Source organism: Lacerta agilis, chromosome 12 (genome assembly GCF_009819535.1).
Source record: "Lacerta agilis isolate rLacAgi1 chromosome 12, rLacAgi1.pri, whole genome shotgun sequence".
Classification (NCBI taxonomy): domain Eukaryota; kingdom Metazoa; phylum Chordata; class Lepidosauria; order Squamata; family Lacertidae; genus Lacerta; species Lacerta agilis.
Window position 1 is genome coordinate 56,276,243 of NC_046323.1, and position 12,572 is coordinate 56,288,814.

General features: G+C 45.6%; 1 protein-coding gene across 1 annotated transcript; it reads right to left on the reverse strand.

Annotated features, from left to right (window-relative positions):
* Window positions 1-284: 284 nt before the first annotated feature.
* On the reverse strand, window positions 285-12,002 carry LOC117055485 (vomeronasal type-2 receptor 26-like). The gene is made up of 6 exons (XM_033165019.1): window positions 11,943-12,002; window positions 7,703-7,942; window positions 3,838-4,065; window positions 3,385-3,471; window positions 2,241-2,367; window positions 285-1,183 (listed from the first exon to the last, which is right to left on the reverse strand). Exons 1-6 carry the CDS (start codon window positions 12,000-12,002, stop codon window positions 285-287), a joined length of 1,641 nt encoding a protein of 546 aa, XP_033020910.1.
* Between the last annotated feature and the right edge of the window lie 570 nt (window positions 12,003-12,572).

Genomic DNA, 12,572 nt, shown 5'->3' on the forward strand with positions numbered 1-12,572 from the left:
ACCCAGAGTCTCCAAGACACAGGTCATAATAAATAGTTAGGAAAGGCTGTCGGAACTCCCTAGAGCTGCACACTCATCGCTGATGGGGAGAGATGAACTGGAAACATTCCTGTTGTAAGCCTGGGGGGTCGTCCTTGCCCCCGGCCGGCCACACAGATATACAGTATGTGGTTTACTGTTCTTATTATAATTCAGTCACTGTCAGATGAGCACAGACAGTACCTAAACCAATCCATCTCTCAGGAAGAAGTCAACCTAGAACACTTTACAAATCCGATGGCATCTTAAGTTCTTGTTCCCAGATGCTCCTTTGTGTTCAGATCAGGCCTGAGCAGAATAATGTAGCACTTGGGAAGGAAGATGCAGCCCAGGAGCCCAGCACTGGAGGCCAACATAGAGAAGATCTGCACGGCCACCATGGACTTGCCCTTGGTGCTCAGGTAGGTGGGCACAAAAGACACCCAAACACTGCAGAAGACCAGCATGCTGAAGGTGATCAGCTTGGCTTCGTTGAAGGAGCCAGGCAGCTTCCTGGCTAGGAACGCCACCGTGAAGCAGATGGCAGCCAGGAAGCCCAGGTAGCCGAGGGCAACATAAAACATGGCCACAGAGCCTTCGTTGCACTGCAAGATGATCTCTTCCGCCTGGGAGTGCATGTCGGGCTCTGGGAAGGGGGGAGAAGAGCCCAGCCAGATGGTGCAGATGAGAACTTGGACACCAGAACAGGAGATGACAATGGAGGTGGCCAGACTCTTCCCTAGCCATCTCCTCACCCTGTTCCCTGGTCTTGTGGCCAGGAAGGCCAGCACCACGGTGATGGTCTTGGCCAAGACAGAAGAAACAGCAACGGAGAAGATGATGCTGAAGGCCGTTTGTCGGAGAAGGCAGGTCGCTAGTCTTGGTTGCCCCATGAAGAGGAAGGAGGACAAAGAGGAAAGCAGGAGGGAGACGAGCAAGATGTAGGAGAGGTCCCGGTTGTTGGCTTTGACTATTGGGGTTTCTTTGTATTTAATGAAGATTCCTAACACAATGCCTGCTGTAGAAGATATGAAGAGGACAATGGAAGCTAAGGTGATCCCCAGACGGTCTTCATAAGCCAGGAAGGTGATAATCTTGGAGACACATTGATCTCTGTCCTTGTTTGGATGCTGATCTTCTGGGCATTTGGTGCAGCGTTCTGCATCTGAGGAAGAGAAAGAGTGGCCTCAGCATCCCTTACATGCATGACCACCTCTGCTGTGGAAATATGAATGACTAAAGAGCTAAAGAGTGGCAAGAAATGCTTTGTTCCTTTTTTGCGAAGGGCACCCTTACATCTTGCATTTCCTCGAAGGAGGCAGAGGTGATGCACAAGGGTTTTCTCATTTTGATCACCACAGCAACATCGTGTCAGGCGGCTGCCAGCAACTCCTTCAGCTCAGGAACGTACAAAGACAAGGGATCTACAGAGAGAGACTATAGAACCCAGCCTCTTGGAGAATGGCGTCATCCCAAGTGAATCTCCACCCCCAACTCTCCCACTTTCTCATTCATCTTTGCCCTCTGCCTTTGAGCTCTTTGCTCTGAAACTTGCAAGGCTTGCTGGGTTCTGGTAGAGGGGGGTTCTGGAATGCTTTCTAAAAACATTGCTGCCCCCCTGCTGCTTCCCCTTCCTCCTCCTCCTCTCCCCTTATTTCCCAATGTTTCCCCTCATCTGCCTCTGAGCTTCCTCAAACCCCTGTTGTAATTCTGGACTGTCTTCTTCTTCTCTGGAAGGGTCAGGATGGGGAGGTCAGGATGGTCTCCACCATTCCTCCTCTGCCCAGTCCCTGGTGGTGATCTAGGATCTACTGAGAGGCAAAGACCTCTTCACATCAGTTGCATTCTATGTTTTCTGCATAATCCTGGAGAAACACCTCTTGACCTTCACCTTGTTAAGGCAGTTACAGGTAGGTAGCAGTGTTATTCTGTCATAGTCAAAACAAAATAAAATAAAAAATTCCTTCCAGTAGCACCTTAGAGACCAACTAAGTTTGTTCTTGGTATGAGCTTTCGTGTGCATGCACACTCGTATCTGAAGAAGTGTGCATGCATACGAAATCTCATACCAAGAACAAACTTAGTTGGTCTCTAAGGTGCTACCGGAAGGAATTTTTTATTTTATTTTGTCTTGTTAAGGCAGACAGTTTTCTGTTGCTTCCATGCAATGCTCCCAGTGGTGCAGTCAAAATGGTCCCTCTCTTGTCATCCTTTTCACCCACCTTCTTGGTTGGAGATGGTTCCTTCCGCACATGGATCACATGCATAGCAGCAAACAGGCTTTCCTTCTGGAACCACCTTTGCATATCCAGGTTGACAAATTTTGCTACATCTGGAACGAGGCACGGCCTAATCATAAAGATAAGAAGGTGCATGGAGAATCAATAAACATGATACAAGGAGAGGGAAAGAAGGTGCATTGAGGAGAAAGTGTTAGGGGTATTTGTGTGTCTGGATTTCACCCACATGGTTTGGAAATGACCCAACAGGATCTCTTGTCCCCCTGACCCCGTCCACCTTCTGCACAGAAGCACCTCTTTGGTTTTTTGTTCATTCAAGTTTTATATCACACATTTATATACAATTGAAAATGTTGTTGCTGACATTTAAAGCCCTAAACAAACTTGAGCCTCTACGCTTGAAGGCGTGTCTCCACCCCCTTTATCCAGTCCTGACCCTGAGGTCCAGCTCCGAGGGCCTTCTGGCAGTTCCCTCCCTATGTGAAATGAGGTTACAGGGAACCAGGCAGAGGGCCTTTTTGGTGGTGGCGCCCTCCCTGTGGAACAACCTCCCATTTGATGTCTAGGAAATAAATGACTAGCTTGCTTTTTGAAGGCAGCCCTGTGCAGACAAGTATTAAATATTTGAGGTTTCATTGTGCATTTTTGGGAGGAATTGGCTGCTCCTCTTGTACCAATTGGCTGTTTAGATCTTTATTGTGGTTTTGCCAACTTTACGATTCGGGTAATCTCCCACATGCCAAACCACGGGGTGCACACACCTGGGTGTAAGATTTGGGGAGTTAGAGGAAGCCAGCTTCCTTTGATGCTGGGTTGGGGGGCGGACAGGGGAGAGAGAGAGAGAGAGATCTGAGTGTTGCTGGCTTTCCTCCCCAGGTGAACAGAGAGGGACCTGGCTGGGAAACATAGTGCGCCTTTTCTCAGGATGCCAGGGCTCTAGCGCATTCTTGAGCCTCAAGATTGCTCTCCCCTCTCAGCTGCTCTGTCAAGAAGGAGTGGTGCTGGCAGCTGAAACTGAGTGGTAAGGACACAAAGGCTCCCCCTTATAAAGGTCATTTTGCAGGAGTGGCTCCGGGAAGAGCAGGAGCAGGACCTCCTGGCCTTCTTCCTCGGCAACATCCCCTACCTTGTGAAACTTCTTGGGCCACTCAATGGCTTCTGGGCTGATGGTGAACTTGATGCCAGTAGATGCCTCTCTCCTCACACTGCCAATCTTCACCAGAGCACGAGACTCATTGTGAAACATCACCCAGTTCAGAATATCAAAGTCAGGAGGCAGCTCCCAATTCTCATCCAAACATACTGTACCCCTGGAAATATTTAAACACTGGATTTCTTTTAAGAAAGGGTGGAGCTGGAATGACAGGGAAAACAACCGCATTTATTGCTCCTCACTTGGAGCAAGGTGTTTTGCAAAATAAGATTAATGTGAATAATAAATAAGATTATTACATGGTGGGTCTTTTAAAAGAGGCCCCGTGGAACATTTGTACTCTGTATCCACGGGGATTCCTTCAAAGGACACAACCTGTGCTAAAGACAATAAAATCATTTTTTTAAAAAATGCCTAAGGAAATACCTGCCATGGCTGAAGCCTTCCCTGCTCCCATTCGGCTCCTTCTCCCACCATCAGCTTCCGCCGTGGTCTAGATGAAAATGCAGCATTCAAGGCCTGGGCTGCAGCCTGGACATTGATGTAAGTGCCATAGCTGTCTGCAGACAGGACTCTCTCAATCTCCTCTTGGGGCAAAGCCTCCTGTTCCTCCTTCTCTCTGCATCTTATTCGGCCTTTCGGGGATAACACATGCTTGGAATATGAACAGTGAAATGCTTCATCCAAAAAATGCTGAAGAAGATTGGACAGTGATTCATCGTAACCACGTTTGGTGCTCCTTATTGTGGTCTTAATTGCGAAAGAGAGAGAACCATGAATGTGCTGGAAGAGTGTAGGGGGCAATATCAAGCCAGTGCTGATGCCCAGGAAAGCTGTTGTGATCCAGACTTTGGCCCCTATTTCCACCTCATACTGCATATATATTTCCATTATTAATATGATTTCCACTATATCAGTTACATAGCAAACAAATACCCCAACTTGTCTCCATCTGAAATAAACTTCACTTGGCTTCATCAGTGGATTTACATCCTCTTCTGCGAATATTTGTGAGAAGGCAACGCAGATCCCTCTTCTGATCATCAGAGGTGTCATAGTGCTCACAAACCTTTCTCCACTGTCATTGTCTATAGCCAAGAGGCCAATCCACGTCCATCCGAAATGGAGGAGCAACTCCACGATTCCCTGATGCTGACTTTCCTCTTTGGGGAGCATCTGGTAGACGAAAGGGAACTGTGTTTTATCTTTAAGAACCTGGGCTGTCAAACCATAACTGAGCTGGTGAAGAAAGGAAAGAGTGGTTGTTTGTTTGGCTTTCATGAAAGGAGTAGATATTTAGTAATCTGAAATGATGGATATCAGTTGGGTTGGTGGGGCCAATGGGCTTTTTATTCCGAAAAAACTGTTCAGATGAGAAGAGGAGGAGGAGACACTCAAGAGGTTTCCAGGGAGGGGGCAGAGGAAGACAGCATGGAGCCAGGTTTGTGGTGTTGGGGGTAAGGACACAGTCCAGAAGGAGGAAGGAGCTGGGGAATGTTGGAAGGTGAGGAACAAGGGAAGCTGGCAGATGCAGCAGCCCTGAACAGAGATAGGAGTCAGATGCAGTAGAGACAAGATCAGAGCCAGTTGATACTATGTCCCTTGGGATCCTGTTAGATCTTCCTCCGACTTCCGGCGGCGACGCAATCGCCGGGTGGTCGAGGGCTGCTTCGGGTCCGAAGCGCCCTGTCCATCCCGGGGGTCAGGAGCCCCGCTACCGCAAAGCGGGGCTCCGGTTGGGGTGCGGGAAGAGTGTCCCGCACCCTGGGCTCCCCGGCAGCGCCCGCGGAGGCTCCGAACCCTTCCCTCGCTCCCCCTGTAAAGGGGGAGTGGGGGTGAAGGGACAACCGGAGCCGGGCTTCGGGGACATGCCCCAACCGGGATGCAAATGCGGCGACAGAGCCCGCGGTGAGCGTCTAAGTTCTACCTGTGAAGAATGGAGCTAAAGGAACCCGGTGGTCGTGAGTAAAGAATTTGAGTAGAAATCGTGCTTTTGGGACGATCCGGGGGGAAGGAGAAGGGCAGCCTGCCTCCCTCCCTTCGAGCTCAAGAATCTAACCAATTTGAGTGATTACTGCTACAGAACTGGTTACAATGTGTTTAAAATTGACACATGAGACTGGCAAACTTTTCTTTCGGGAAGTTAACTAGAGGAAAATATCTCCATTTAAAGTTGCGGTATTTGCGCTCCAGCTCAGGAAAATGGCGACGAACAAAGAGGGGAGTAGAAATATGACACCCACTTCCTCCTCCTCTGCCAGTATGTTGGGTCTCGTCCTTGAACTGGTATTGAACTCTGGACTAACGGATGAACAGAGACTCACTGCCTTGAAGGTGGAACTGCTTTGCAGAAAAGTTAAAGTCTTGTGTGGGGGTCTGAAATGGAACCAATTGCCCACAGAGGAGGCTTTTAAAACTTTTGACATTTTGGAAGAATGCCTAGCCAAGGAGCTGAGAGGGTTGATGCAAAGTTGGAGAGAAATGAGTGAGCTACTTCGGAGAAGAAATTCGCTTTCTGGGGGTGGCAGCCCCAAGGCGACGTCAAGATTTCCTATATCCAGTCCCCGAGGTGTGAGCTCGGGGGCCAGGGACAGAGAATTAAGGTATTTACAAGAAGAAAAGAAATGTTACAAAGAACCGAAGAAGCTGAGAGATGATGAGATGGATACCTCTGATCTCGTGGCAAGGAGAGATTTGGACTGTGCCTGGATCTGTGGACGTTTGGAGAGGGAAGCTACATGGAAGTTTAGTGCTGAAGCCACCAGGAGAAGAATAATGGACAGAGGGGGTGTGGGGTGAAGCATTAAGTAAAACTTAAGGTAGCCTGATATGGTAAACTGAAATCGGAGGGTGAATACTGTCAACAATCTTCTGTTATATTTTTTATTTGAACATGAAAGGAGATATTTCAAGTTATTATGTTATTAGCAGCAATCTTAAGGATAGGAGAGATAGATTTGATCGAATGAGTTGTGAAGATCTGTGAGGGGGAGTATAAGTAAAGTGAATTTAAGTGGATTAAGTTTATGGATTAAGAGGATTGAGATCAAGATGTAGATTAAGATAAGAAATCGATAAGAATAAATGAAGAAGAATTATGACGAGGTATTATTATGATGATGTATTTTTAGTAAAATGTTGAAGATATAATTGATTGTAATTACACAACTGAATTTAATTTCTTTTTTCTTTTTTAGGAGAAATGGTTATAAAATAGATTAAGGATATAAACTCGAAGGTGAAAAGGCAGGGGAAGTCAATAGTCAAGATATGGAAATAGAAATTTTTTTTTTCTAGAAAGATGCAATAAGAAAACTTGACATTGTTTGTATTTGTTTTATTTGTTTTGCATTTGTTTAATTGTAGGTGTGGGTGTGGGTATATGTTGTTATAGAAAAATGCCAATAAATTCTTATAAAAAAAAAAAAGATCTTCCTCCTTCCCCTAAAACCAGGTGTTTCACCCACATCACAGAGCAGAAAATGACACAGAGACAGAAGGGGTCAGTATGCAGAAAGGAATCTGGTGCAAGGAGGAGGAGGCACACTGGGCAACAGCTCCAGCCTTGAGGGAACAAACTTTGTGGTTCTCTGGGTGCTTTGCTTGATACTAATAGGTGAAAGGATGGAGATGTTCCCTGCCAGCCTGGTTTCCCTCGCCAGTTCTTTGCCTGTCAGCTCCCTCCGTGTCAGGTGGGGGGCCAGGTAGGAAAAGGCTCGGTACTTTCAAAAAAGAGTATGGATTCCATTCCATTTATTAGATTTCTGTGCTGCTTTTCATTCACAAAAATCACAAAGCGGCTCATGGACAACAAAAACACAATAGAACATCACAAATGCAACATAAATCATATTGAATAATTTACAAACCATCAGTTAAGCATTTACATTCTATAAAACACTCACAAAAATACTCATAAGCTAAACAGTACGATTTCAGCAAAAGTGATATTATAAGATTAACAAAATACTAGAGTAGTCATAATCTATGGGACAGTATTAACACCTTTAACAAACTAGCAACCAAAACTGAACCAAGCACTCTTGAATTCATGCACCCAGTCTCCCCACCGCATGACTCATGATCTTTCTCTCGATTCAGTTCACTAAATGACACATGCAGATAATGTCCATGGCATCAGCTCAGGGCTGGAAGGTGGGGAAAGCTTTGGCCTGATGGCCAGCACATAGCTCTGGATTTTCCCACTTTTTAAAGTGCCCCCCTTTAACTTCCCCCAGGAGAAAGTAGAGTTTCACTCTCTGTCCCTCCATGCCCTCTGTCCCATTCATACATGTGGGATTTTGTAGATGCCTGACATGGTGGAAATCTCCTTGGAGATGCCAGAATCACTCCTTCCAAGAACAGCCAGAAGGGGATTCTCTTCTCCGCAGTGATAATTGGGAATGTTTCTTCCGCTGCCTGCAAGCAGCTCTACCATGGCATCGGAAGTCACCCTGACATCAAAATAGTTCTCATAGAGGTTGTAGCCAAGGGTGATGTTGGGTAAGATCCTGAGATCCCGGTTGATCTCCTGGATGGTGAACAGGAAGGACAAGATGTGCCAGTAGAACCCAAGTGGGTCGCTGCAATAAATGGATCAATTTAAAAGACTCAAACCCTATTTGCAGGTGAATGAAAAAAAATATTATCCCCAAAGATTAGTCTCTATTAAATTATCTTATTGCATTTATATCCAACCCTTTTCTGTCCATTGTACAATACAGATTTGGAGATTTGTTCTCTAATCCAGGAGTGTAGATCTACCCAGTCTCTCTCCAGAGAATAAAACTGAGTAAGAAAATGAATCGCCCTCCCCCCCCCCCCAAATTGTGAAATACTGGGAAGTGTCTTGCCTTTGCTTTTGCATCAGGGGTTTGGCTCCTTCAAAGGGGGTTGTATACATTCCCCAGCTGTTATTCAGAAGGAAAAATTGGGTTCAAGAAGGGGGGGTGTTTTGTCCAGGGTGACCAGTGGGTTAGTTAGGAGCAGGACCTCAAAACATCTTTACTTAGAAATGAGGATGAGAAGAAGAAGAAGAAGAAGAAGAAGAAGAAGAAGAAGAAGAAGAAGAAGAAGAAGAAGAAGAAGAAGAAGAAGAAGAATTGTTCATTTATTAGAGATCTCTCTCCATAGCAGGGAAGTATCCTGGGTTTTATTGTTTTATTGATTCAACAAACGTCACTCTTAACATTTCATTCTCAAAACTGTTTTATTCCTGAAAGGCAATTCTGATTAAGCAGTTCATAAATTGTACAAATAGAATAGTGATAAATCAAAATTTGGAAGCTTGGAAACTGCCTGAGTCTCCTGCCATCCTCACCTCCTTCCTGCAGGTGAGATTCAGGGGATCCCTTTGATCCCTGACCAGATTCTCTTGCATTCTTGTGTCACCAACCTCCAAAGCAACACAGTAGCATGAGAAGGAGAGTGTTTTACTTGGGAAGATGCGAGGAACTAGGAGAGGTTTGGGGAAAATCTTTTACTGGACTCCAACCCCCATCAGCCCCAACCATCAAGGCCAGTCAGGCAAGAGGGGAGTTGTAATCCAGCTATCTCTAGAGGACCGCAGATTCCCCAGCCTTGGGAAAGGGGTTCTCTTCTTCGCAGATAGGGACATGGGGTGCTTAAGGACTTTGACATCCCTCTGTAAAGAATTACTTACTCCCCAATCCTGGTAAAGGGTGTCTGGGAAAAGACATAGGGATCATATTCTACAAAATCTTTGGGAGATACAATTCCACCAATGAGAAAGTCTCCAGGCTGGTAGTAATTGTGAGCATTAGTTTGATCTCTGACCAGATTCATGGGGCATTTTGGCCTCTGCTTCACACAAACTCCTTGGGACTGAATTAGCAGCAGGAGCAGCAGGGATCTCATCCTGGCTTTGCCTCCTTCACGTCTGTTGCTCCTCTTCCTTCCCGACTCAGCCAAGCAGGAGAATCACAAAACTCTCGCAAGACCAAAGCTGCAGTGTCTTTCCGGGGGTGGGGGCAGGGGCTCAGCTCTGACTTCCCTCTCCCCCCCCCCCCAGCCCTTCACCTGATCCTAATTTTGACTCAGTCTGTCTCCAACACAGGAAATATTATCAGCAACAATTTTTTCTTTTCCAGTCCTGGTACAATTAATAAAGTCATGCTGTTGGTGCTTCTGATGCAACCTCCAGAAATAACTCTTGAGCTTTGAGGAGAAGAAATCACTATGATTTTGATAATTATAAGTAGAAGAAATTTCACCTGAATAACTTTCTGGCGTCTCGAATGGCTCAAGCAGAAACTGCAGAGCTGGAGGAAAACATGTTTGCAATGTTGCTCTAACATTTGGCATAAATCAAGGGGGGGGGCAAGTTTGGCCTGAAATTTGTGCATAGGACCTCAGGAGAGAGCCCTGCACCTGGATCCGACCAAAGGCCCAACTCGTCCAACACCCTGTAGCCCATAGTGGGAAACTAGAGAAGCAGGACCAGAGGGTCCTAAGGGAGCTGCTCACACTTTCTCAAAGGATTGGGGTGCTTAAAGCTTTAAAAGGCTACAAGCCCCCAAGGTCCTGCTCTGCCTCCACAGGGGAGAGGGATGTTGTGCTCAGGTCCAGCCAGGTCTTGCGATGGAAACATTGGGTTGTCCACTGTGAGAACAGGAAGAGGAATGACGATGAGCCATTGGACTAAATGAGCTACCAGACTCCTCAGATTCCCAGGGCTGATATTTCATAGTTGCATTCGTGATACGTGTGTGACATCATAACCACTGTGCTGCCCCCCTTCAGACCCTTTCATGGAGCCACCAATGGTAACAACAACAACAACAACAATAATTTATTATTTATACCCTGCCCACCTGGCTGGGTAAGAGGAAGGCACGCTTGGCAAACCCTCACCGTGATCATCTCCTACCCAGAAACCTATGTCCCCACTGTGGAAGGACCTGTGGATCCTGAACTGGCCTCCGCAGTCACTTACGGCCTCACTGTAGTAATAATAATAATAATAATAATAATAATTATTATTTATTTATTTATTTATTTATTTATTTATACCCCGCCCATCTGGCTGTGTTTCCCCAGCCACTCTGGGTGGCTTCCAACAGAATATTAAAAATAGAACAGGGCTACCTTCAGATATATTCTAGCCCAGACAAGGGCAGTCTGCCAATGGGTCGGATAACTCTGGAAGCATTATCTAGTGACAGTGATGAAGAGCCAATTAACACTCTCAGCCCAAGGCATCGCTGTTGGACACACCTCCAGGAAGAACGTAAACACAAAGGCAGGTGTAAAGGCTTCTGGTGCCAATCCTGTTGGGGATGTAGTCAAGAGGAGTCAGATTAGGACATCTTTGATGTGTAATGGTTGTGTGTGAGAACAGCTTATCAGGACACAAATTCAGCAGCGGTCCCGTACACCCAGTGACACACATCCAATGGACCTGTGTGCATGCTAACAGCAGAGCGAAATGCCAGACTGTCAGATATGTTGCATCAAGTATTTTATTATTTACAGCAAATTAAGTAAACAAACATGACTAGCAGTGCGAGCAGCATCTCACACAAACATCCTCTCAGTCAGAGAGAGAAGAACAAAGAGCAGATGTTTTTCAGTCTTACTTCTGTTCCCACACATACAATGGTAAGGATTGCAAACATGGGATCATATGACCCAGCAATAGGAGAATGAAAATACTAACATCCTCCCCCTTTTCATGACACCTATTGGTGCAGTACTTAGCACATCTGCAACACACGTACAAATACATTCAGTTGTTCTTTGTTAACAACCTTTGACAACAGATCTGCAGGAATTTCTTTTCCTGGTATATAGGACACAATTATCAGTCCTCTCTTGATACAGTCTCTTGCATGAAATAACTTGATTTGCAAGTATTTGGTTCTTTGCTTACATCCTTCAGAATTTAGCAAAGCCAAGCAAGACTTGTTGCCCTGATAAACCTGTATAGGACAAGATACACTCACTCTCATGTCTTTACACAATTGCAACAACCATTCAACATCCATGAGTGAATACGTCATAGCATTAAGTTCAGCTTCACAGGAACTTAAACTTACAGTGGTTTGCTTCTTGCATGACCAGTCAAATAAACAGTTGTTGTACATATAGCACACACAAGAAGTGCTCTTACCATCTATGGGGTCACTTCTGAAACTTGCATCAGCATAGTCCAGACTTCTGATTAGTAAATCTCAGTTCGTAATGCATAGTACCTCTTAGGTAAAAAGCAATGTGTTTTAATGCTTTCCAGTCTTTAATAGTGAGCTTGGTAGCATGCCTGCTTAACAGATTCACGCTAACTGCAATGTCTGGTCTTGTACATCTGGCAATGAATTTCAGGAACAAAGTAACATCAGAAAAGGTTTCATCCGTATCATCAATCTGAAAACCTGTAAGCATAGGTGTATCAACAGGATTAGCATCAACCAAATTCAGCTTAGTTATTACATCAGTCATTTTCTTTGTCTGGTGTAACAGAATATTACCTTTCTGATTTCTCTCTGTCGAGAGAGAGAGAGAGAATTGGTTACCTCACCAAGATCTTTCATGTCAAGGTGCTCGTGTAACTCAGCTAGGGTGGCCTTGTACATGGCCTCATCCTTCCATAGGAATAGGATATCATCAACAAAACAGATACAATGGAGCTTGTGTTGCTTTCCCTCTTTGACAAATACACAAGGGTCAGCTTTACCTTGTTGAAAACCTAAAGAAAATACTCAATGCTTTCCTGCAGCAGCAGGTCTTCCATACGTATGCTCCACATAGGATAATTCCCTGCTTCTAGGTGAGGAAATGATAATGCCTCTGACCCGGTCTGTGCACAAGCAGTTTCTGTTTTCTTCTATAGCCAGCAAACGACACACAGTGCAGCATTGATTTATGGTCAGCAGCTCTCTCCTTTGCCTAATTAACAGAGCTTGGCAGTAAAACAAACAGAAGCCTCAGCAGCAGCTGGACGCGAGCCACATATGTTCTGTCACCATAAATCACAACAGTCCTGGGCCCATAACCGATATCAGGACACAAATTCGCCAGTGGCCCCATACATCTGAGGAGCCTGGTAGCTCATTTAGGCCAATGGCTCATCGTCATTCCTCTTCCTGTTCTCACAGTGGACAACCCACTGTCTCCAGCGAACGCCCTGGCTGGACCTGAGCACA

Excerpts from the sequence above, each read along its gene's own strand:
- LOC117055485 (XM_033165019.1), bottom strand. The coding sequence starts at position 12,002 with ATGTACAAGGCCACCCTAGCTGAGTTACACGAGCACCTTGACATGAAA. Across the intron at positions 3,472-3,837 it reads GAAGGCTTCAGCCATGGCAG|ATTGGCAGTGTGAGGAGAGA; the intron begins GTATTTCCTTAG and ends GCTCTGGTGAAG. Across the intron at positions 2,368-3,384 it reads GGCCCAAGAAGTTTCACAAG|GCCGTGCCTCGTTCCAGATG; the intron begins GTAGGGGATGTT and ends CTTTATGATTAG.